Source organism: Marmota monax, unplaced genomic scaffold (genome assembly GCF_021218885.2).
Source record: "Marmota monax isolate L192 unplaced genomic scaffold, Marmota_monax_Labrador192_F-V1.1 WCK01_AAM20220418_F8-fsc00002, whole genome shotgun sequence".
In the NCBI taxonomy this organism is placed as follows: Eukaryota; Metazoa; Chordata; class Mammalia; order Rodentia; family Sciuridae; genus Marmota; species Marmota monax.
Genome location: NW_026693571.1, coordinates 9,304,325 through 9,325,858, shown reverse-complemented (window position 1 = coordinate 9,325,858; position 21,534 = coordinate 9,304,325). Strand labels below are relative to the sequence as shown.

At 35.8% G+C, this 21,534-nt stretch overlaps 1 protein-coding gene across 1 annotated transcript in view; it reads right to left on the bottom strand.

The window, feature by feature from the left end:
- Window positions 1-21,534, bottom strand: part of Col25a1 (collagen type XXV alpha 1 chain) — a 468,385-nt gene that overhangs the window by 115,314 nt on the left and 331,537 nt on the right. The window contains exons 8-10 of the mRNA XM_058583779.1: window positions 9,038-9,097; window positions 7,415-7,522; window positions 6,129-6,164 (exon numbers count right to left, since the gene is read on the bottom strand). Of these exons, the coding sequence (XP_058439762.1) occupies window positions 6,129-6,164; window positions 7,415-7,522; window positions 9,038-9,097 (204 nt within the window). The remainder of the gene's footprint in view (window positions 1-6,128; window positions 6,165-7,414; window positions 7,523-9,037; window positions 9,098-21,534) is intronic.

Sequence of the window (21,534 nt, the reverse complement as noted above, 5' to 3'; positions counted from 1 at the left end):
TGTTTATACAGGTTAGAAGATAGAACATATATCACTTAACATTTATTAGCTGGGTTTGTAACTTTGTGATATTTACAAATCTTATAGGAGGACTTCCATTTGTCCTTGCCCTAAAATGTGCATATTTGTCCTAAATTTGTAAATATAATGCAAAGACTTTAGATAATGTTATTATATCCTCACTCAAAAGTCACATATTTTGCTTCAATATTTCTACAATAGGTTGGATTCTAAAGTTAAAACAAATGATAACTCGAGAAGTTGATTACAGTTTCAAAGATGATTTAAAAATTTTTATTCCTTTGAAATTTAACATGACTGCTGCACTTAACTGTCTGCAGGACACACACACACACAGGACATATATCTGTAGTTTATAATAAAACACAGAAAGATAACAGGACTTTAGATCTGGGAGGGTACTCATGTCACTTAGTCTCACCACTTTCTTTAGATGAGAAATCTAAGGTCTAGATTTCTTAATTTGTTCAATATAACATAGGTTCTAATACAGACTGGAACCAGTGCAAAGACAGTTGATCATAGAGCAAATTTACAGCCCAGAGATCATTAAGTATAAAGATACAACAAGGAAAGAGTACAGTGTTATTTACTCAGACTTTTGGGCTTTTTTTTTTTTTTTTTTTTGAACTTCTGCCATTTGATTATGCTTCTAAATGATGGTTGAACATCCTTCCCCAAAGCTGAGATTTTGTTTCTAGAAGACAGAACCATCCTCAAAAGAAAGCAAATGTTCCCCTCTGTTCCTTCACTATCACAACTTTGGGCACCTCTGGAGATGTCTGTGGCCCACAGGAATGGACACAGAGCTCCCTTGTGCCATGCAACTGGAAGGGACGCTGGGCAGCACAGGGAGGAGGAGGCATCACTTGTCTACTTGTTCTCGGTTCATTTGGGAAACAAAGCATTGCAGGCTTGGGACAAAAGCACCAAGGAGGCGGGAAGGGCACTGTCAGTGTGGCATTTATATGTACTTCATGGACAATCAGATTAAGTGAGGATAATAAAGCATTAGGACGGTTGCTAAGACATCCCAGCAGGCAGGGTGCACAACTGAACACCCAGTTTTGCCAAACCACATTTCATTATTAAAATCTAGGCTAATGCCTATGCAAAGATGATTTTCTTCATTTTTGTTATTTGTGCTTTGATGGTTTCAGATTTTGCTTTCTCTGCCAGATCCAAATCAGGAAGAGTCTGCTGTTGTCTCCAATGTCTGACATCTGCTGATCAAGACAGCAGGCAGATCAAAGTTCAACTGAGTAAAATGATGAATTTTATCAAATCTGTGCACAGTGATGTATATAACTGAATATTTAAATCAAGTGTTGGTTATTTCACTTTTTGTTTTAAATCAAACAGAAATAATTATTTATGCTTATGCTATTAACTAACATTTTTTAAAAAGCAGGTTGTCACTTGGGCAACAATGTATTAAATGTGTTTATAGGCAAAACTAAAAGAAACTAAAGAATATCCATAATTTCTTCAGACACTAGTCCAAATTTCACTTTAATGAAAATTTTTTTTCTGAGTTTTGAATTCACAGATACCATCAAGGTCCAATAAGTAACAATTTGAGTATTTTTATAGTTCAAAAAGAGATGACAGATATGTTTTGTAGATTACATATATTTGTGGAAGGGGAGATGGAAAGAATAAAGAGTTTCAGAAAATGATATGATCTATGAAGCCTTGGATATAGATATTTTGAACTAAAAAACAATATTCAGCAAACTGGGACTAGTTGGTGTGTGTGAATGTGTATAAATATATACATATATAATATTTATAAAATATATGTATATAATATATATATATATAATACATATAATATATATAATGTAAATATATATTTATTTATTTTAATGTGGTGCTGAGGATTGAACCCAGTGCCTCATACATGCTGGGCAAGTGCTCTACCACTGAGCCACAACCCTAGCCCTAGATGGTATATTTTTTAAAATGCCATTTATATTTCATGTTTCTGAGAACTTCTGCATTTGTCAAAGAAAGAAACAATAAGAATATCTAAAGGAAAAATACCTTCAAAAATACGATTTTAACCACTATTTACATTCCAGAAGAACTGGAAGATAAAGATCACTCTTGCTAGAACACATTTGAGCACTTTCAACTCTGGTTGGCAGTTGGTTTTATTCTTGTGTCTGGTTTTATAAGATAGTGTGCGTCTGTTCTTATTTAGATGGAGTCAAATTTACTTAAGCTCAAGATTCTGTTTTTTAAAATCTCATCCTGAACTTCTCAGAAAACCCAAAGGTCACATTTACAGAGTAGATGCACAGCAGGATTAAATAAATGTGAAACTGCTTGAGCTGCAGATTTTCTTTTTTATTGTATCATAGATGCCGTTAATCTTCAGATGATTATTTTTGCAATATAAACTATCCTGGATTATGAAAACTAATTCCCTACCTGCCACACTCATAAACAGTTTTGTAAGACCCAATTTTAGGCTATTTCTAGCTTCCTCATTTCATCATTGGAGATATTTTAAATTTATAAATATCCTCCAGTGCCTCTTAAGACCCTCATGGAAGCAAATATTCCTCTAGGACACAAAGCAACAAGTGTAGCAGGTTTTACATAATGAGGGCAAGATGGGAGCAGTGGTATTTACCATGCTGTCTTGTTTTAACTCGTGGGTGAGAAATGTTATGAAAAATTAATGATGTGATATATGGGAGAAGATGGATAAAACACGACCATCACCATCACCACCAAGAATAAACAGGACAAAAAAAAAAACTACAAAAAAACTGCTCTATCAATTACACTATGTGATATGCTGTAACTAAGTTGATAGCTATTGAGTCGTTCTCAGCCCTTACATTTCATATAGCAGTCTTTCTGCAGGCTGAGTTCTATCACTGGACATTTGTTTTAGCATTAATACTTCTTTTTATGGATTTTCTGTAGTTCATAAAACATTTCATATAAGTATTTCACTTGCTTCTTACCATAATGTAGTGAGATAAATAGATTAGGAATTATTGCCTACACTTTATAGATCAGTAAAAAAGATCATAGACCATACTATATCTCTAAGTGGTTCCAAGTCCAGAATTACAGGTACGGCGTACTTTTCACCATATCAGACTGCTAGTTAAAACACATGTGCACACAAATATATGTATACACACCCAGACTTCAAAATATTGGAAAGAAAATTTCTGAAGAAATTTTTCTCCTCATGAAAATTACAATTATATGTCTAGTATTCTCTTCTCTATGAGATGAATTAAAATATACAGGTACTATTCAAGTTAACAAGGAGAATTGTGATTTTTTTAAAAATGAGAGATTTTTAAATCAGAGAAACATTTATGTTAAACAAATATAAACTATAAAAATTCAATTTGCTGGAAAGTGGAATAAGGGGGTTATACTACTTTACAAAAAGACTTTAAATAGGGTAGCTTTAAATAGTAAAATTTCCCAGCACATTTAAAATATGGTGATTTTTGAAAATCTGATTCATATGAAACTTTACAGGGATACATCTGCTATATAAATCCATGCATGTTCACCTGTAATTTACTCTAGAGAGAACAACTGAGTGATAATAATAATAACATGCTCACATAGTTCTTCATTATATATTTTAAAGTGCTTTCCTCTAATTTATTGCATTTGTCTTTTATAGCAGGCAGAAAGGATATTATCCTTTCTTTACAGATGAGAAATTGAGAGGTTAAGTAACTTGCCCAAGGTCAGACAGACATTCATTCATCTACTGCTCTGAGTGATGGAGTTTTAACGGGGTAGTCAAGGCAGGAAGGTTCCTCCTCCTCCCTTTTTAACCAGCTGTGAAGGCTATTAAAAGAGGTGGATGATCTCACAAACATAATGTTGAATGAAAGAAGCCAGACACAACTGTGTACATACTGTATGATGCAATTAATATATAATTCAAATGCAGGCAAGACTAATCTATGGCGACAGAAGTCAGAATGGTGGTTACCTTTGGGATGGGGACTGGGAGGTAGAGCAGGGCTTATGATGATATTCTAGTAATTGATCTGGTTTGTACGTAGTTTCATGTACTTTTGAAAATATATTGAGATGGACACTATGATGTGTCTACTTTTCCTATTATAGAACTTTCACTTAAGAAAAAGGATTTTCTATCTTTAAATGCAGTAATTTTTAAATGAACTTTAGAAGACCACTGCATACACCTTTCCTTGGGATATTTTGATTTCAATTAAGTTTCTTAGAGTCATTTAAAAAATAAGAACATGAACTGAATCTGAAAAATTTAAAGAGAAGAAAAAGTTTATAGAAAAAATAACCAGTAGTATCTGTAATGAGAAAGTTTTTATCTGAAATAGGAAATCTAAGTACCCTAAGATATTAACACAGTTCATTTAGGGCTGGGTTAAACATTTATATTTAATGATATCTGTCTGAGAATTGAGTGTATTTCAGTGGTAGGGTTCATGTTCAGCATACAGGAACCTGTGTTTTATCCCTAGCACCAAAAATCCAAGAAACAAGGAATTGTAGAAAAATGGGATTATGTTGTTATTCATATAGTAGTACATCCTTGAGAGCATATATAATTCAAGAAAGATAAGAATATTGTTTTTAAGAAATATCCATTTTATTCTAGGATATTGCATATTGTGATGCAGGGCTGGGCATCAGGAAAGCCAGTCAGTGCCAATGATAATTTCTGGGTACGCTAGAAACAATCCAAACTCTTGAGGTTGTGATGTAAGAATGGATGGGAAAAATATGTTTTGACCATTTTTTCCAGAATAAAAATCACAGATTCAATTGCTTAAAGCAATTCCAAATTTTATATCATATGGTCTTGCAAGAATCCTTCACACTGTGACTCCATAACATAGCTGTTGATGCTACACTTCTATGTAGTTATCACTAGTGACAGATGTGATTTTTCATTTCTTTTTCTTTCATTTTATTTGCTTTTTTTTTTTTTAAAAAAAAATACATAATGGCACCAAAAATAATCTGTATCAAATATCTACCTTGATATTTTAGGTCAAGAATGGAATTTCCAGGCAGTGGGTGCGATTTGATCCTAGGGTGCTTTCATTTCATCAGAGCTCTTGCTCACAAAGGCAGCTGAGTGGGTGTGCTGCTCCCAGGGAGAGTGCTGTTGAAAGCTCTGAGGGGGAAGCCTTTGACCTTCCACATTCCCATGCTGGCTTCCATTCCCCACACACTGTTGTTCTCCAGTGCATTAGTTTTACAAGGGCCTAGCTAAGGATTTTTTTAAATAAATTTTATACGCTGATTACCTGTACACTATGAGCCCCCCATCATATAGCTTGGACCCTATCAAGCTTATTATGATCACCTGCCAGCTCCTGGTGCGGTTTCTGGGTCTACCCATTCTGCAGCTGGGATGGGTACCTGTTGTCCTTTGACATTGGGGTAACTAGAGCATCAACCGCCTTTCCCCATAGTGTTCAAACTGTAAAGTGGGCTAGAAGAGCAGCTTGAAAGACAGAGTTAGGGAGAGGTGGCTGAAGGCATTTCACTCTTCAAGGATCAGCAAGCTGACCTGAATTTTCTACTGGCAAAGAATAAACAACTCATGAGGAACTGGGTTCCACGTGTCCATACAAGTCCATGTGAGATCACTGCATGACCTGTCTTAAAATGAGAGATTTTTTAAAATGTCTTAAAATGTTTCTCTCTGTGTAGAGCTTTTCAGCAACAAAAACACTCCTTGAAGTACTGTCAAGGTTTGCTACCCTAATTCACCGTCACACCTGATCCCTTTGAATACATGTTTCTATTTAAACTAAACAGCATACTCTTGAATTTATCTCCCTTACAACAGAGCTGCTTCAATTGCCTTCTCCCTTGACCTTCTGCAGCATCTTTCTGCCACTTTCCCCACCTGGAATCTTCTTTTTCTCCAGCATAATTTCTGTAGAGGTGTTGAGATCCTTAGCATGCAGCAGATAGACCATATAGCTTTTAACTTTTATGAATTTTCACTTTCTGCTCATTTAACGGATGTATTTGTCATATAAACTTGGCCATAGATTTTAATAACCTGGATTTCCATTATTTTTATATAGAATAAAATAAATCGAGATACTTGCCATCAAGCCTTGTTCTCCTGGTTTTCCTGGTTCACCCTTCCAAAAAAAAGTGATAATTTTAGTAATATGTAAACATTAAAAAACAATTTCAATAATTTTTCTTTCTTTTCCTCAATACTTTCTGGGCACATGAATGTCAAGTACATTTTTCAGATTAAATAGAGGAATCTAAACATAGCACACTTAAAAGAACTGATATTTTTCTTCAAAATAATTTTATGGACATCTTTGAAATTAAAAATTTAGTCTGGATCATCATGACCTCTTATGATGACAAAAATTGATAATATGGTTTCTTCTTTTTGAGAATCTGAACATGTGTGTGTTTGTATAATATATATATATATATATATATATATATATACACACACACACACACACACACACACACACACACACACAGTTGCTCTTAGTGCAGGAATTAAACCACAAAATGATTAGAGATTGATTTTAAATTTTGGTCCTCTTGAATTAATGATGGTTGAAGTTAAAGCAATACATTAAATAAAATTTAATTTGGCAATAAATCTTAATTTCTAGTCCTAAAGCCATAATATTAATTTCACATTTTTAATGTTTTCCATATATTTCCTTACATGGCTGGGTTGCCTCTATCAAACCATATCCTTGATCTAGCCTGTACTTTGACATTATTGAAACTTGCTTAATCTTACTAAGTATTGAAATCACTTTTAAATGATTTCTATTAATAAACTTTACATACAAAGGACAACTAGGGTATTAAGATCATTAAACACTGATGTTTGAACAATAAATTGTGCTATTCTTTTTGGCATTATTTTTTGATCAAGTTATTTATAAGAGATTAAGTATTAATTTACATCCTTTATTTTCCATACATTGTATGGGGCTTTATTGTGTATGCAATTGAGCCTTTGGGAAATGTTATTAATCCAGCACTTAAATTTTTTCGACTAAGCTCCCGCCTAAGCCAATGCATTGGTTGACGTACCCTATGGTAGGCAGGATACTTGTAAGATACGGCATCTCTGGTCATGAACATCTTGAGGCTTACCTGAAAACCAATTTAGCTGCTGTCTCCAAGTCTCTGTGGTGTACACGGATTCCAGGTGGATTAGGTAGTAAAGTGGACTGTTGCTGGGAGGGCCCTTCAAACCCTGGGAACCCTCCTGTCATCCCACTTTCCTCAAACCCCTCCACACACTTCACTCCCTGGTCCCACAGCCCCACCCTGCTCCTTCGGAGTTCTCAGCCCTTAACACAAAACAAAACCTGTGAGAACACTGATCCAGAAGGCAACTCACAGGTACTCCTGGCATTCCACGGGGGCCATCTTTCCCTGTGTCCCCAGGTGGCCCTCGTGGGCCTGGAGGGCCTGGGGGTCCTGGAGGCCCTGCCTGACCTTGGTCACCCTGGAAAGAAGAAGGGAACAGACCAACAATAACCATCAAATTTGAACACCCAAGTCTTCTTTTCAACACTTTGTACACTTTTCAACAATTTGTATCATCCACATTTACACAATGAAAAGAACCAGAAACACGGAGCCTGTAGGCAATTTACCTGCCAGCAGGGAGCCAATAAATATTCACACTGGATGAGCTGAGTAGATAATATTAAAATCAAAGTAGCTCAGAAACCAGCAGCACAGCTCTAAGAGTATTATGCAATCACTATATTCAGAGCTTATATAACTCTATCTATGGCAATGCTATATCAGTTATATTCACTATACATGGCTTCATTTACAGTTTGACAAATATTTTTTCATAATCTACAAAATTAAGCATATGAGGTTCTTGTATACTATGTAATACTTTATAAATTACCAAAGGTAGAGAACTTTAGAAACTGCATCTCTTACTGGTTACAATTTAAGTTTGTTTTTTTTTTTAATTAATCAAAAATTAGGCAGGCTATGTCTTTTAATTTTGGTACTTGTATATACATTTCAAATGGAGCTCACTAAACATAATTTCGTTCTAGGATAAAGGCCACCCTCCAATCATGCCCCACCCACAAGAGATAAATGGTAAAGCAAAACACAGAGCAATATATGAATGTAAAGAAGAAACGAGACTCCAGCAAGAAGCAGCACTACCTTAATCAGGCGGCGTTTAATGAGCTGCTGATCAGCAGAGAGAAACCCATGATTGATTTTAGGAAACACCATCTGATCAGTCAGGTGAGGTCAAAGGTTGAAGTTCAGAGATGAGAGAGTTGAAGAATAGGCATCAGAAGGCCCCAAGAAAGAAATAAAGATATACACATTAGATTTATAATGACCATGGAACAAAACGGAACTGGCACTTGTGTCTGCCACCAGACCTTCTCGCTCGTCTTAAAAAACATATAACCCTGAAATGGGATGGTGAGGCCATATTTTTAGTTAGAAGTGAATCCTTTTTGTATTAGTGTTGGGTCTTTTTTTTTGTGTAGCCCATTCCGAGATGGAGGTGAGCTGGATTGGGGGGAGAGCTGCATTCTGAGCAGAAAGTCTACAGACGAAGCACCAGTTCCATTTTCATCAGACTTGTCAACCAGCATAAGGCAGCAAGAACCTGATAGCAATTTCTTTGATGCCCAAAGTCTAAAGTACTTAGAATTACTTAAGTAGCTGGGAAATATCATAGAGCATTAGGATACATGCAACTCAAACCAGGGAGGTGTGGCATGGTCCTAGCTCACGATGCCCACCTCTCTACACTGATCTGTTTGATACAACATCCTTCTCTGACTTTGCTCAGGATACAGCCCTTTAATATATATCTGACCTCACTGAGGCAGGTGACGTTCCAGATGCCCAACACTAGTCACTTGCAGTTAGGATGACAGGGAGCACCTGGGTTGGGCAGGCCAATCAAATGGTTCTTGCTGACTCTTATGCTGATTGCGGTTCTGAGCAGACATAAGTGTCAACCACAAACCTTGACGGTGAGGATCTGATTACTGTGCAGGGCAGCAACTGTGGGGAAGCCTGGCGGGCCCTATGGACACAGCACAGCACCAAAACAACACGACACAGTACGTCACACAGACATTTCACTGGTGGACAAACAAAACAAGCACGTACCTAATGTCTAACTAACTCCCTGGCTCAGGTCTTACGAACACCATCAACAGAATTAGACACATCAGTTCCCAAGTGACCAGCCATTCCTTAAAGCATGGTGTGTGGGACTGAGAACCCTAAGGGCCTCTTGGGGCAGGCACAATGGGATCTGTACCTATGCCTGTGTAGTTTCCTGTTCTTAACATTTCTGGAATCTTCCTCATGAAATGTTAGTACAAAATGGAAATAACTATAGACACTGTTATGAAAACAACACTGTAAATCTCCTCTATCGATACTCTGTTTACAACTCCAGACGTACAATACATGTATTAATTCTTTTTTTGGACAAGAACAGTGAACAGAATTTTGCTGTCAGAACAGGGGTATTCCTAAGAATAAACATAGTGCATCACATAAAATACAGTCTTGCCACCCACATATCAAAGTTTCTCTCTCCAATCATATGATGAATCTCAGGTCTCCTGTTTTAGGAATTTCCGCAGAGGTGGGAGATGGAAATCTGTCTCTTATAACATGTGCATTTCATGTCAGGGGGATTTATGGTCACACTCTGCAGTAATCACTTCTGTCACGTAACTTTTCCAAAAGAACTTGACAGTTCACACAACCCCTTAAAGCAGAAAAGTGGCTTGAAATTCCTTCACCAAGGAGAATGAGGGAGAGATGTTTTTCAGAGACATGTACTTCAATAACATGTACTAATTCTTCCACAAAGGCATTATCCATTGGTTAAGTTGAAAAGAGAAATTTTGCCTTTGCTCCATTTCTTTTCTAACAACATGTGAAACTGGAGTCTTTTATTCCAATTTAAAAATATAAAAAACAACAGAACATGTTTACCATACAAATAAACAAGCACCACAGTGACACATGGCCTCAAGTTTCTGTGAGCGTTCCTTCTTCCCACCCAATTCTAGTTTGAGGATACTTTTAGGAATGACCAGAAAGTTTCTAGGTTTATAATTTGATAACTTTTATGGACATTTTCCTATTTTGCCCATGTTAGGGATACGTTTTTCTTTTTAAGAGACCCAATAAAATCAGGTTTGTAGTATGAAGACATTTCTTCAGCCCTAATATCTTTGGTTCTCATTCTTTAGCACTATGACTTCTCAGGAAGCAAAGCAGAGGAAACCTCATCCCTTTTGCCAAATCCATCCTGATAAGGCTATTAAGTGGCTGGGTAGTTTTGAGATGACCTGTGTCCTCTTTTTCTTCTCTCCAAGTAAAAGTCCTTTAAACATAGACTCTGCACAAACTCAGATATGCTACAAGTTGGAAAACAGATGTGTACAATTTGCTTTTGTTTTACTATGGAATACGAGTTTAAAATGTTATTAGATGGTAATGTGCCAGCATCTTTCCATCTGTGACTCATTAGCCCAATATTACACAGTCAAAATTTTATATATAAACCTCATATTTATGTAACAAAGAACAAAAACAGATACAAACAAGAAGTCTATGAGGGATCAGAATCTTGATTAGTGGTGATAAATCATAATGTCACTTAAAAAACAGGATTATCTAACAGAATAATTTTAAATCAAAAACCTTTTAACAGAACACATGGCAGGCCTTAAAAATGTTTTGAAATTTGAATGTATAGATAAGTCACCTCTTGTACTTATATTTGAGCATGACCAGCTTTCAGTGTGATCATATTTTCAAAATGCTCAACAAAAGATTACTAAGTTTTAGAACTTCTTGGTTTGAGTTCTAGTTTTTGAGATCTAAAGAGGAAAGGGGACAGGTAATTCTCACTTCAGATAGCTCCTTTTCCTCTAACAGGAAATCTCTACTTGAGGAAGCTGATCTTCTATTCCCCAATCATCTTAACTGTGAACATGCTACCAATTAGGTAGCAAAGTAAAAAGAGGGCATAAGAAGAGTTTCTTAAATTCCAACATAAAAACCTTGTTCTGGGATGCAATATTCTAAGACCCTGGGCTTTTCAAACATGATAAAAGTAACCCTCCAGGTAAGCCAGTGCCCTGGTATTTAAAGACAAGAATAAATATGGTATATTTTCTAGAAAGTCATTTTTAATTAATGGTGATCATTTAAACATCTTTTTAATGTAAAACAAACAATAGTATATTCTGGGGGGAATAATGCAATACTGTGTGAATTTTAAAGTATTTTTACCATTTAATGGTGGTGATAAATTCCATTTCAAAGAAGTTATCTCTAGATGCTGGGTAGACACCAATTCTCTGCTTCCCGCAGACACTGGTTTGAAAAGCTCTGGTGCTGAATCTTGAGGACCTATTTACCTTGTGGCCATAACTGCCAGGCTTCCTAGCTATTCATACAGGAAATACACTTTTCATTAACTATGCCATTTTTTCCCCACAGTATCATTAGTCATAGTCTTTTCTAAATAAATGGAACGGACATATTTCACTTGGTTTTACATCTCAGAAAGCTTGCCTGGTACACAGATGGCTTGAGTGGGTGTGGGGAAAAAACATGTCTCCAGAAAAACATGAAGCATCCAGGAATAAGCTGAAATACTGAAATAATTTGTACATATTTTCATCCCCAAAATATTTTGAATTTTTAAGAAACTAGATGTACAAGAGCATAATACATAATACCTTATACAACTCACATTCTCTAGTAGGAACATAAAAATTCAAGACATGTTCATGAATCTTCATGACATTCTGTGTAGCAGTAACCATCTCTGGACCAATATTTTGTCATCGACACAGGAGGGGCTTTGTCCCCCTTCATTACCCTATAGAAGGAAAGAGGAATGTGTACCCCAAAGAGAGGTTGAACAAATAAATCATCTATAAGAAATGCTTCTAACTATTTAGAGGTCTTAAATTCAAGATGTGATTGTCACTTTTATGGTATACTCAGTAATGATGAGTGTTATATGATTGCATTATGGTGAGAAAATTTCATGTTCTGTCAAAAGTATTCCACAAGGCAACGATAGCGCCAGAAATGTAATCCCAGACTTCTAATTCCAGATTTTGTCTTTACGCAATTTATGTGTTTATGATAATTTCTTTCTACTTGTTTTAGAGTTTAAATGTTAGAAAGCTTACAAATTGACTAACACTCAACAATATTGAAGAAGTATTTGCTGAGTGCCTTCTGTGCAGCATTCACTATGCGAGGCGTTAGGGATTGAATGGCAAGCAGGATCTCAAGCTCACAGTTAACCTAGCTTGAGGAAATAAACAAGCAGAATCCACATTGGATGGTAAGTATTGTGATGACTGTGCTTGATGAAACGGAGTAGTTACAAAGAAAACAAAATGTGCACCTAACACCACCTCTGGGGAGCCATAGGGGTCTTCCTAAGCCAGGTGAATGAGCTGCGGGAGGTTGGTAGAGCAAGAGTAAATCTGAAGACAGACTTCAGGAAGATGCTCCAATAGTAGTGGTACTGTATCCCAGAACTAGAGGAGGGATGAATCAATAGTTATTAAAGAAACAGAATCTGCAGGAATTGTAACTTTTTAAAAACATATGGGAGAATTTTGAGAGCAGGTCTCTCAAAATGGTCCTAGGTCTCTAGTCTGAGCAAGAAAGATGGTAGAGAAAATTCTAAAACAGAGTGGTTTTTTGAGACAGGCGATGTATTCAGTTAGGAAATCTGCTGAATTTGAGCCAAGGTCAAATTCAATTTGAGTCAAGGGTGACAGTTGGATTTGCACATAAAAGAAGAGAGTTGAGAATCAGGAGTCAAACTGCCATATGAAGTCATCTAAGGGGGCTGCAAAGAGAACAGACCTAAGACAGACTTCTCGGAAAGACTTGGATTTATGGCATGAGTAGAGAAAGAGGCAACTACAAAGAGAATCCATAGGAAGTAGGTGGGTTGTTATAGAAGCAGGAGAAAGGTTAACTCCCTTCACAAAAATTCTAGATAGGCAAATAACTGAAAATGACAGACACACATACTTGTTTAGTACATAATTAATTATGTTGTATACATGCATATAAATATCCAATAGTGGGACTAGGCTATGGATGGCCAATGTCATTGACATGAATACTCTTTGATAAGTATAAGGGAGTGCACCTGAGATTGCAGGGGTATAGAGAAGAAATTAATTACAAAGGCCAACAAAAATCAACAGCAACTCATATTAGAAGAAAACAATATGTGTTATCTGTTATATTGAGAAGTGGAAATCTCTGAATTTCTCCATAACTTACACTATCATGACCCTTTTTGCTGAAAATATATCATGCATTACAACATAACCATTAAGTGGGCATGTGTGCAGCATAAATAAAGATAAATATTCCTAGAAACTGATAAAATGATTTCTAGCTAAGAGAGACCAGATGGGGAAATATTATAATAGAATTCAAAAATTTTTTAGGTAAAAGAATAACTTTAACAGCAGGAACTGTTAGGAGACTAAATAAAGAAAGACGACATTAGGAGAAAGAAATTTGCTGCTAAATCATTCCATATTGCAATAAATGGTATCATCTCTCTGTCTGAAAAGAAAAAATCAACTATACAAAGCTAAGTGGCCAAAAGAATCCTATGAACAACCAAATAACATGAGGATTGGAGACTGTGAAAATCAGCTTATCAGTGACAAAGACTGACTTATGGAAGTATTAATTTTGGAAAGAGTTAGGCTTCTACTATTGAATATAAAATTTCATCTGGTTCACAAAATTAGTTTTCTTTATTGATACTCTAAGTCCCATTCTATTATGTTCAATCATAAATGTTAATCCTAGTCATTTCAGTAATTACCTTTTTAATAAATCTGAATTTCACAAAGTATTTAAAAGAGAAAGAACAATGCAATCTCTATATTGACAAATGTTAGTAAATGCTATACCTACTAAAATGTTAAGTAAGTAAAGACAAACTACAAAATACTGGCACACAATCACAAGTGTGGCAGATAAATTCCAAATGCAAATGCAAAGTGAAAAAAATTGCCCAAACTATACTTCCAGGTTAAAAGGCTTTATGTATATATGACCTTTTAAGGGATTCCAAGGTTGTTGAAAAGGAGTCTCTAATGACATACAGCTAAGAAAGACCAATAAAAGATGAACTCCATGAAAAGAGAAAATAAAATTTCTACAAATTTTATTAATATAAACTTTGTTATTGTTGGATCAGAGGTAGTCTTTCTAAATGCACATCCAGAGAATAGTTCTATCTTAGGATTTCAAAATAATAATAAAATTACAAATAATAACAATAATGATGAGGATGATGATAATAACTATGGCTAGCATGCATATGATACTTATGCCAGGTAAGATTTGGAGAGCTTCATAAATACTAATTCTTCTACTCATCACATTGACCTTTTGACAGATGAGGGATTTGAGGCAGAAAGAGGTTAAGAGTTTTGTCTGCTTAACTCTAAGTATCTGGACCAAGATGCACATACTAGCCATTGCTCCAGAGTATGGTCTCTGAACTTTATTCCCACTCATTCACTTAATCAAGAAAAGTTTAGTAATATCCTACTATAAGTAAGGGAATGTTTTGAACATTGAGCTTAGAGAGGTGAAAAAGATAGGCTTATCCAGGTATCATGGAGCTTAGAGCACAACCCAAAGAGGTAGACATTGAACAAGCAATTTCAGATGTGCCCAGGATTTCTTTCCATATGGTTATTATTCGTGATTCTTTTCCTCTTGCATTTTCTATTTCCTTTACCCCCCCCCCCCCACACCTCCATTGATCAAGCTCTTAGTTGCCCTCCACTTACTGCTTCAGGTGAGGCATGAGGAAACAGATTAGAAAATAAATCTTCTCTACTAACATTTCTAGAAATCAAAAATATTTAGAAAGATAGTCTAAACTGGAAGAGGAGATCATCTGTGATCCCCAATAGTAAAGGAGACCCATGCCCGGCTATGTGGCAGCACTTCCAGAAACTTCCAAGTGGACAGGACCACAGGCAGCTTTGCAAAAGACTCCCTTTCATGTACCAACATTTCCTGAATGCAAGACCCTTTAACAAGTACAGCAAACAAACAAACAAAAAACTGTAGGAGTTAGTCTAGTGTAAAAGGGAAAAGTATCATATAAACATTAATTCAAATGAAAAATATACTAAACTCACGGTCTACTTAGAGGGACAGGTGGTACCTAAGCACATTCTGTCTGGGGAAGGAGTAAGGTGCCCTAAAGATGGAATTTGAGGTAGGTGAGGAAGGATGCATAAATTGGTATATGAAGTGGAGTGCAGATTAGGGTCCACTGGAAGGAGCTATCCCAGTCTGAACAAAGAGGTGAAGGCATATACGAATGCCAGGAAGGTGAATTTGGTTGGGACTAAAGCATACATTTCTTACAGAAAAGTATGGAAAAGTTGATACTATATAGATGTTGGAAGTCTTAAAAAAATGTTTAAAGGGGGCGACCACAAAATTTTTTAATTTTTCCCAGTGAAGATACCATACTATATGTGGGTTTAAAGAAAACAACCCTGGCAAAGTTAGGAAGAACAGATTAAAACCAAGATATAGTCCATGATTCCCAAAATCCAAAGTCCCAGGAGATAACATATTTTTTCACAAGTTTGAAGTTTTTTCTAAAGTTTCGGCAAACTTGTGTGATGCCAAACACTTAGTTGAGCAGATGTGAGGCTATTTATGGTTCCTAATAATCCTTCTTAGTGTAACTATGCATATGTTGCACTGCAGAATTTGATGTTTTGATTACAGGGTATCTCAGGTCTTTTTAAGGGTGTCAGACAATATGCAGCACATGAGCCACAGACAATCCCTAATCCCTGAAGTTCTGAAGCACATCTTATGCTGAGGGTTTCAAGAAGGGATGGTGAGTCTAGTCCAAAATTCATGACAAAATCCATTTACCAGAAAGAACAATTATAGAAAAGTAGGACACTTTACACTTAAGGCAATGAATTTTATTTCAAATGATAAATTTGACTATAAAATTCCCCAGACTATTTAGGCTAATCTGGGAAATGCACAGCCTAAATAGATGATATGAATTATGTAATTTGTGCAAGTTTGTAGCAATTAAAAAATTTTTTTAAATGTTTATGTATGAATAAAAACTAGCCTGATCAATTATTATCTGGTATATATCTTTTACATCTAGTATATATCTTTAATTACTTGCTTTCATGAAAAAAAACCCACATATTTCATAAAAAAATAAACTCATAGGTATTGCAAGTAAATGAAAAAGAAAAATGTAAAAATTTTGATCTTTTATTAATAAAAATTCTCTTAAAGTCTTTTTAGAAAATCAACTTGATTACCAAATACTGCATAATAATTTGTTTGAATATCCTTTAAAAAATGTAAAACTAAGCTCTTAACTCAGCTGTATCTGAATTTCATTCAATATGCATTTGAAATGCAAATTGATGAATTGTAGACCTCCTACTAATAATTTTTAATTCTCAAGAAATCCTCCTTATAAGGTAGTAGAAAATCACAGTAGTGAACAAAACAATAATATTTTGCACTCACACTTTATTCTTTTCTTTTGTAATATTTGGGGTTGAATCCAGGGGTCTTGATGTAGTAGGTATCTTCAGTCTTTACTTATTTATGTGTTTTTTGAGACTGAGTCTCCCTAAATTGCCCAAGCTGGGTTTAACCTTGCAATCCTGACTCAGCCTCACGAGTAGCTGGGATTATAGCGAGCAACATTGTACTTGATTTACCCACATTTCTATTAAATCTGGAGAGTTCTGCAGCTGTGGTTGCCAAGCCAAAGATTCACCTCAGCTTGAACGTGCCCTATCCACTCTCTGAAAGGAAAGAGTTTACATCTGGCAGAGGAGGCACAGCTTGGTTCACGAAAGAAGAGGGTCAAGCAAATAGGGGATTCATTAGCTGATGGGGCACCTGATGCTGAAGGGAAAATAGGTATTTGTCCAGTGGCCTGTGAGAAAAGTTCAATTTTTTTAGCATTTTTCATGCTGAGAGAAAAATCCAATGTGTCTAACCTTCCCTAGAAACTCAATTTAGTGTTCTGACTTAATGAGTATTGGCTAAACTTCTTTTGTATATGTGATTAGATTGAGTTGACTCTAAAATTCCTTGGGCATGCACTGTGTATGGTAGCCTCTTTTCTTGTTCCAACAGAGTAGACAGATGCCTGGCAGCCACTTCATAAAAAAGCTGTTGAGAGTCCCATGGGCCTTAGCTACATTGGGCAGACAGCTATCTTTGTACTTCTTATTCAACCTGTGAAGTTTACCACTCCCCATAAATAAAATTCAGCCCACAGTAAATGCCTGATACCCCTTGGGATACCAGAACTTTCCAAAAGTGATCTTAGTAACAAAGATAATGGAGTACTTAGTAGAGTCACCAGAGAGTACTGTTACTCATGGTGGTACTATTCCAGGTACTTTCTTCACTTGCCAATCTGGCTAATCTGTTTCTGTTCTGTAATATTCCCATTTAGTCTACATTCCAATTTTTAGTGTTTCCCAGGATTAAATTACAAAAACTAAAATAGAGGCTGAAGCTTGAAGATACTCTTGAAATCTTCATGTTTCCATTTACAGACTGTGAGTTAGAACATATGATTAGTTAAGTAACCCTGTAATTAATTAGATTTGATATTTCTTGTGTACACGGAATAAACACAAAACAACAATAAAGATGAAGCAGATGACATAAAGAAGCAGGTTTAACACAAAGGAAGTGGGGGGACTTGGCTGAAGAGGAGAGTACAATTGGGGCTACCAGGAAGCCATCACCATTCAACTGATTTTTGCCACAGGAGAAAGCAGACCTAATGCTTCTAAATCTGCCCTTGCTTCAGGAGAAACCAGAAATCCAAGTTACCAATTCCAGTTTAGTTTAATGCATTTTATAATCCAAATGAAAATGTATATGAGGGTAAGATTTGGGCAAAGACCACCAGTTAAAGATCAGTGATATGATAATTTTGAATGTTGAGTTAGAATCAGAACTACTGTAGAAGGGCTGTGTCACATAACAGAAATGCTTACCCCACTGACGGGTACTTTATTTTGCTGCCTTAGCATTGAAGAAAAGCCTACAAGTTCTTACCGTATCAATCTCAGGCTATAATTCAGAGCACTGTTAAGTCATAAAAAATTCAAAATATGATTGCTATACAGTATCTCTACAAGAAGCACAAAACAAGGTGTAATTCCTTTTTAAAAGGGAGAATTGGATTCCACAGTGATGCATCCTTTGGGAAGGAGGCCCATGATTTGAGCTCTGAATGAAAAGGGCTGTGTAATCTACATGAGAATTATGGTTTCTCTGGGAATCTCGGAAAAGAATTTCCTGACTTCTGGGAAACTAAATCTAAAGTTTATAATTATATGGATATTAGAAATTATAATATGAAATTCTACTTTTTTGGTTTTAATTTCCTAGTTGTGGTTGATGAGGAAATGCAGTACATTTTTATATTAAGCTGTATATCACATGCTAGAGTGTTTATTATATTTAATTTCTAAAAGTGATATGTATATTTGCACATATGGTTTACTTGAAATAATACTGGTGATGATATTTGATATTTTATACCTCAAATTTCTTTTTATACTTTCAAATTTCAAATACTTACATGATCATAGGCCAGTCAAAAAGTCAAGAATAAAGATTTCATTGTTTTCCAAAGCAACTGAAAATGAGGTCTCAAAATAAGCTTTATATGCAATTTTTAATGGGATCAATTCCCAATTTAAAGGTACTTAATATTCCATTTGTCAAAGGAATTCATCCATATACAACAGAAGCTAGATTTTTTTTCTTCCCATGATTTCATGAACTAATTCAAAGCATAACACGATCTTCCAATTTAGTAAATGTTAAATGATGTATGTATTTTCTTTATTTGACAACAAATAGAAGACTGACAGTGCTCTATGTTTGAATACATACACAATCAAGACCAAGGAAAAAACTTTCTCTGATGTCTTAAAAGATATAAAAGTAATAGCCCAATTTACAAAATACAGATGTGCCTCATAGATCCTTTTTTTTCTCGACTGGGTCTCCAATTTCAGTACCCATAAGGAACAAAGTTTATGTGTTAAAAACCAGGTGGCATCTGGGATACTTAGATAAGGTACCAGTTCTATCACCTCATCAGCTACAACTTTTATGATTCCCATATGTGGCTAAAAAAATTACAAGATGGAGGCCTGTCATGTCATTACTGAAACTGCATTGCTTATTTTTACATAAGGCACTGTCAACCATTCTCCTTGGTTGACATGGGCTCTTAACAATAATGAAACGAAAAGAGAGGAAGAGTAATTTATCATTTCACAGCGATGGGACAAAGCTCCATAACATTACATCCAGATGAGGTGAAGATTCATTAACATCAATTGTACAATTGTCCTATTTCTTGAAATTGTGAAATACCAGGGAAGTTGAAAAGTGACATAAAACAAACTCGATTGAGGAAAAAAAAATATGTGCAAAGGACATGCCTGAATCAATTTTTGTACAAAGTATCATTATCCACTTTGTGGATTGTAAGCTCTTAATAATTAAGAAGTAGAGTGGACTTCCTTCTACTCTCTTATTCTTTGTAGGGTTTCCTTCATTATGACTGTCTAATTGGATAAAAGGAGAGGAAGAAAGAGGAAGTGAAAGTCAAATTAATTAAATTAAGGCAGAGGGGATGGTACACCATGATCTGTGTCAGGAGTATGTGGAGCCCTCAGGGCATGAGGTGAAATTCTAAGAGACTCAGGAAGAGTATTTTTTCAGATAGAATCAGAAAGAGCACAATGATGAAGAAATAGGCCTATAGTAAAAGGTTACGAGTTGAAAGAAGAAAGCAATAGGAACCAATTTCATTTTCGTTTCTATTTCTCTGTCAAACAGAAAATAGCTATTTGCATTAAAAATTGCCATAAATATCAGAACTATTCAATACCAAGAAAAATAAAGAAACTATAAAAGCAAAAACCTTGGGGATCTAAATATGTCTTGGCTTGAGGAAATTACTTTCAAAATAACGAGCATTTTTCCCCTCAAAACATGATCCAATTGTACAGTTTCTACTTTTGTGGAAAGTGGAAGAAGAAACAGAACAAGAAATAGAAAGACTGGTAAAATTTGTGTTGATGTAAATCAAGGCTGTAACAGGTGACTAAAAGGAATGTTGGTGAACGTTTACAGAAGCATTACAGTTTTAAAATGCTGTATTTATTTCCTTTTTTTAAAAGGGTAACTAGTAGATGGAGGTACATACGTAACTGAATTACAGCAAGAGATCTGTCAGTTTCTTGTACTGCCTGCCTTTGGATACTAACCTGAGAAACCTGAACTAAAATCTATTAAAATCAGTGAATTTATAACTGGCTGCACAATCTACCTAGAAAATAGGGCTTAACTGATCACATAATTCATGCCCTTGGTCCTGACCCATTCAACATTTGTACCAACCAATCAGATTCTCAGACTTGTGATCTGGGAATAATTTTTGTCTATACATGTATATCTGTTTCTGAATCTCAGAACTCCAGAAAATGGGGGGGAAAGAAGGAAAATGATACTTGTTGGATTGCAGGATCAGTAGAGAGAGGGACGTCAGCAGAATGAAATGATGAACACATTATAATAATGTGGGGATAGAAAGAAGTAAGGAAAAGAATGTGGATTCAATAAACAAGTGATGCCACGTAAATGCACAATCAAGGAGCTGAGCATTCATAATAGTAAAAGGCTTTAGAATTTAAGGTGATAATAAACCTATATATTACTATATGGTATAGATGCCAATGTAGTCCAAAGCTAATCGAATTCTAGGCTGTATTAACATGAACTTAATAGTTGCTTCTATTGCACTTTACTTGGGCTGGACCATACCTAGATTATGGGCTTCATTTCTGGGCATTTATTTACCCTTTCACAAAGACACAAACAGGAACATGTTCAGAGAACAAGCAGTAACAAAACTGGCACATGACAAATACATAAGGAGATGTGGTTAGAGCAGAAGAGGAATTGGGATATAAGAGGTATTTATTTCTTTATTTTTGTAGGTAAGTATGTACTGGGGATTGAATCTAGAGTGCTCTTCCACTGAGCTACCTCTCCAGACCTTTTTATTTTTTGAGACAGGGTTTCACTAAGTTGGCCAGGCTGACCTGGAACTTGTAATCCTCCTGCCTCTGCCTCCCAAGTCACTGGGGTAACAGGCATGCACCATCACACCTGGCATGAGAAGTACTTTAAATAGAGTTAACATTGAGTAGAAAGCACAGTGCATAACCCGCACCACCGGAAGTGTATTCAGTTTCACTAGGCCACCTCTTGTGGAGGGATGTACCCAATAAGAGTTTGGACAAGCAGGACCTTGGGGTTCATTCTAACCTTGGGCTGCAGGATTTTTACAAACTCACT